Raw genomic sequence first — 3,708 nt, forward strand, 5'->3', positions numbered from 1 at the left:
TGTGAGAGTGTGTGTGTGTGTGTGTGTGTGTGTGTGTGAGAGTGTGTGAGAGTGTGTGAGAGTGTGTGAGTGTGTGTGAGTGTGTGTGTGAGAGAGAGAGAGAGAGAGACGACAAGGGCAACACCTGCTGTACATAATAGATGAGATTTAAGAGAATCTTCTGAACCAAATACACTCAATCATGATCACTCACTGGGGTTCTGGGATTTGCATATTTCATTTTTTATTGGTTTTTGGAACTGAAGGTTTCCAGGGAAACGACATCTTTGATGCTACATCGGTGCTTTATTGACTCGGACACGCCCCTTCCTGCTGATGTCACAGGATTGATGATGACCATCGTGACAATAAATGTCGTTTTTGTTTCATGCATATGAAGAACAGTCATATTTCACTCCATTTTAGACATTATTTTCATGATAATTAAAATCATGAAAAAAAAATGTAAGCACACATCAGTGGCTGTATTTGTTATAATGTCCAAAACTGAACACATGGTTTTCATAATTATATTCATGCAACAAAAAAATGTATCCAAAAAAATTATTTTTTGCACACTTTTTTGCATATGAATTTATTTGCATAAATATATGTATGCCAAAAAAATAATATTAATCATTTTTGCATACATCATATTTTACATATTTGTACTATAAGAGTTAAAGGGGGGGGAATTATATATATAAATTGGCTTTTTTTGCATAAATACACTTTTATTCTACAAAATTTTAATGGTCCTAAAAATAGACTTTTAATTTTCTGTTGATTTTGGGGTGAAATATGACCTGGACTTGTGTGTAAATATCACAGAAAGTGTCTGTCGCAACAGAATCGTTTCAGAGCCATTGGTTTGAGCCTCCGTACAGTAAGGAGCTGAATCTGATGACGGACAGCAGGAAGTGATGCGTTTCTCCAGAAGCAAACACTTTGATGTGAATGTCGTGTGGTTGTTCAGTGTCTCGTGTGTCGTCCGTGTTTCAAACCTGAGAAACAGAGAAGCCTCTTTATGCTGATGTGGGAACAGCCATGTGTCGTCATGTCACGTATGAAAGGCCAAAACTGTACACACGATCACCTCTTCAGTTCATCTGCTCACTATTTATTTCCCGGATTATTGTTGCTTAGCTCTGGTTGGGTTCAGGACCTCGTGATCCTGGACTTCAGACGTCATGGACACAAGCTGTTTGTAAATTGTCAATGAAACATCACAGATTGTATTTAGATTATTTAAATGAGAAGAATATGTACGCATTATACAACTGAAAATATACGTATGTTTTAAAAGGATGTTTGTTGTCTTGTTTTTCTGTTAAAAACGTCATTCTTTTCATGACCCTCAACATACAGGCTTCTGTCTAGTAGCTCATTTTCAACATTTTAAAACACACAAAAAAAAAAGACAAATCATCAGTTTTCACAAACCTGCCTTTGCTTAAACCATTTATTTCTGAAAGACGTTAAACTCAGTTGTTTCCCTTACCATTTATTACAAGTTTTATTTGCGAAGCCAGTGTGACAAAAAAAAAGACGTCTCACAATTCGGACTTTTATTTTGAAATTATGAGTTTACATCTTGTAATTATTTTTTTTTGTTTGGTTACCGACTCAAAAAAAAAACTAATTAAAAAGTTTTTTTTTTTATCCCACAGTTCAGACTTTTGTCTGTTATTGCTTTTTTTCTTGCAATTCGGAGAAAAAAATACATAAAATCTTGCATTATGTAAAATCTTTTTTTTTCTTTTTTCTTAGAATTGTGAGAACAAGTGTCAACATTGTGATTGTTTCATTTTTTATTCCTGTCGTGGAAATAGCTTCTATAGGTAAGAGTTTCCAAATTCAAATTATCACTTTGCATTTATATATATATATATATATAGCTCTGCTGCTTTTACCCAATACATAAATTAGTCATTATATAACCTGTCAATCACTGATGTATAAACAAACCCAGAATTGACCTCTGACATTCTATTTTATTGAAAAGATGATCTTATCTTATTATTGATTGAAATTAATGTTAAAAAGTCAGTGTTTTAGAATAAAAAGTGTTTTAGATCTTTTTGTTCATTTGATAAATTACAAAATACAACAATTATCACAATTTATTAAAGTGTCGCAAGACAAATCCAGCAAGAAACGCAGCGCTGAAGCCGCGAAACATACAGAGAATTCTAGAAAAAATATAAATAAAACTACATTAAATAATTGGCATAGTGTTTAAAGACAACAATATAAAAACGAGTATAAAACTGCAGTCGAACATCTGAAGAGAGCTTGGCCTCGTGTCGGTTCATCGCGCTCCGCGTAACGGCGTGATCTTCTTTGAAACCCGACAGATCTTTGGCACCAGGTTCCATTTCTCCTCATTGGACGGAGAAAACTTCTTCCTGTCAGCTGATTTCCTTTGTAACCTGATAAAACACATCGCAGCTGATGAGCTTTAAGATCAGCCTGACGACAGTCATCAGTACTTCACATCTCAACTTCATATCTGCAGTAAATAGTGAAAAATCAGCATGACGTTCGGGTCCTTTGGAAATACATGGGGAGTGTGACATTCTCATGACTGTGATGTGATGTACTGCATGTGATGTGATAATGTGAAGTGACGAACTGACTGATGTGATGTACTGTGATAAGATATGATGTGACATCCTGACTATGTTGTGATGACTGACTGTGATGTACTGACTGATGTTGTGATGTGATGTACTGATTGTGATAATGTGACATACTGAGTGTGATGTGATGTCCTGATGTGATGATGCGATGTACTGACTGTGATAAGGTGATGTGATGTGACGTACTGAGTGCGATGTGATGTACTGATGTGATGATGTGACGTACTGAGTGTGATGTTATGTACTAATGTGATGTACTGATGTGATTATGTGATGTACTGACTGATGTGATGTGCTGACGTACTGAGTGCGATGTGATGTGATGATGTGATGTGCTGACTGATGTGATGATGTGATGTACTGACTGATGTGATGATGTGATGTTCTGACTGATGTGATGGGATGTACTGATTGTGATGTGATGATGTGATGTACTGACTGATGTAATGTACTGACCATGATGTGATGTACTGACCATGATGTAATGTACTGACTGATGTGATGTGCTGACGTACTGAGTGCGATGTGATGTGATGATGTGATGTGCTGACTGATGTGATGATGTGATGTGCTGACTGATGTGATGATGTGATGTGCTGACTGATGTGATGATGTGATGTGCTGACTGATGTGATGATGTGATGTGCTGACTGATGTGATGATGTGATGTTCTGACTGATGTGATGGGATGTACTGATTGTGATGTGATGATGTGATGTACTGACTGATGTGATGTACTGACCGATGTGATGTACTGACCATGATGTAATGTACTGACTGATGTGATGTGCTGACGTACTGAGTGCGATGTGATGTGATGATGTGATGTGCTGACTGATGTGATGATGTGATGTACTGACTGATGTGATGATGTGATGTTCTGACTGATGTGATGGGATGTACTGATTGTGATGTGATGATGTGACGTACTGAGTGCGATGTGATGTACTGATGTGATGTGCTGACTGATCTGATGATGTGATGTTCTGACTGATGTGATGATGTGATGTTCTGACTGATGTGATGATGTGATGTTCTGACTGATGTGATGTTCTGACTGCTGTGATGTTCTGACTGATGTGATGTT

General features: G+C 36.8%; 2 protein-coding genes across 4 annotated transcripts in view; one reads left to right on the forward strand and one right to left on the reverse strand.

Moving 5' to 3' along the window:
* Positions 1 to 521, forward strand: part of LOC107657364 (trafficking protein particle complex subunit 10-like) — an 18,966-nt gene extending 18,445 nt beyond the window's left edge. Inside the window, exon 19 of the mRNA XM_016445411.1 lies at positions 246 to 521. The gene's annotated coding sequence lies outside the window, so the exon portion shown is untranslated. The remainder of the gene's footprint in view (positions 1 to 245) is intronic.
* A 1,586-nt stretch (positions 522 to 2,107) lies between these two features.
* LOC107657305 (uncharacterized) overlaps positions 2,108 to 3,708 on the reverse strand; it is a 16,663-nt gene continuing 15,062 nt past the window's right edge. For all 3 annotated transcript variants that reach the window (XM_016445349.1, XM_016445362.1, XM_016445357.1), the window contains one exon: positions 2,108 to 2,411. In XM_016445349.1, the coding sequence (XP_016300835.1) occupies positions 2,291 to 2,411 (121 nt within the window). In that variant the 3' untranslated portion in view covers positions 2,108 to 2,290. The remainder of the gene's footprint in view (positions 2,412 to 3,708) is intronic.

This window comes from Sinocyclocheilus anshuiensis, unplaced genomic scaffold, assembly GCF_001515605.1.
Source record: "Sinocyclocheilus anshuiensis isolate Anshui unplaced genomic scaffold, SAMN03320099.WGS_v1.1 scaffold2371, whole genome shotgun sequence".
Taxonomy (NCBI): domain Eukaryota; kingdom Metazoa; phylum Chordata; class Actinopteri; order Cypriniformes; family Cyprinidae; genus Sinocyclocheilus; species Sinocyclocheilus anshuiensis.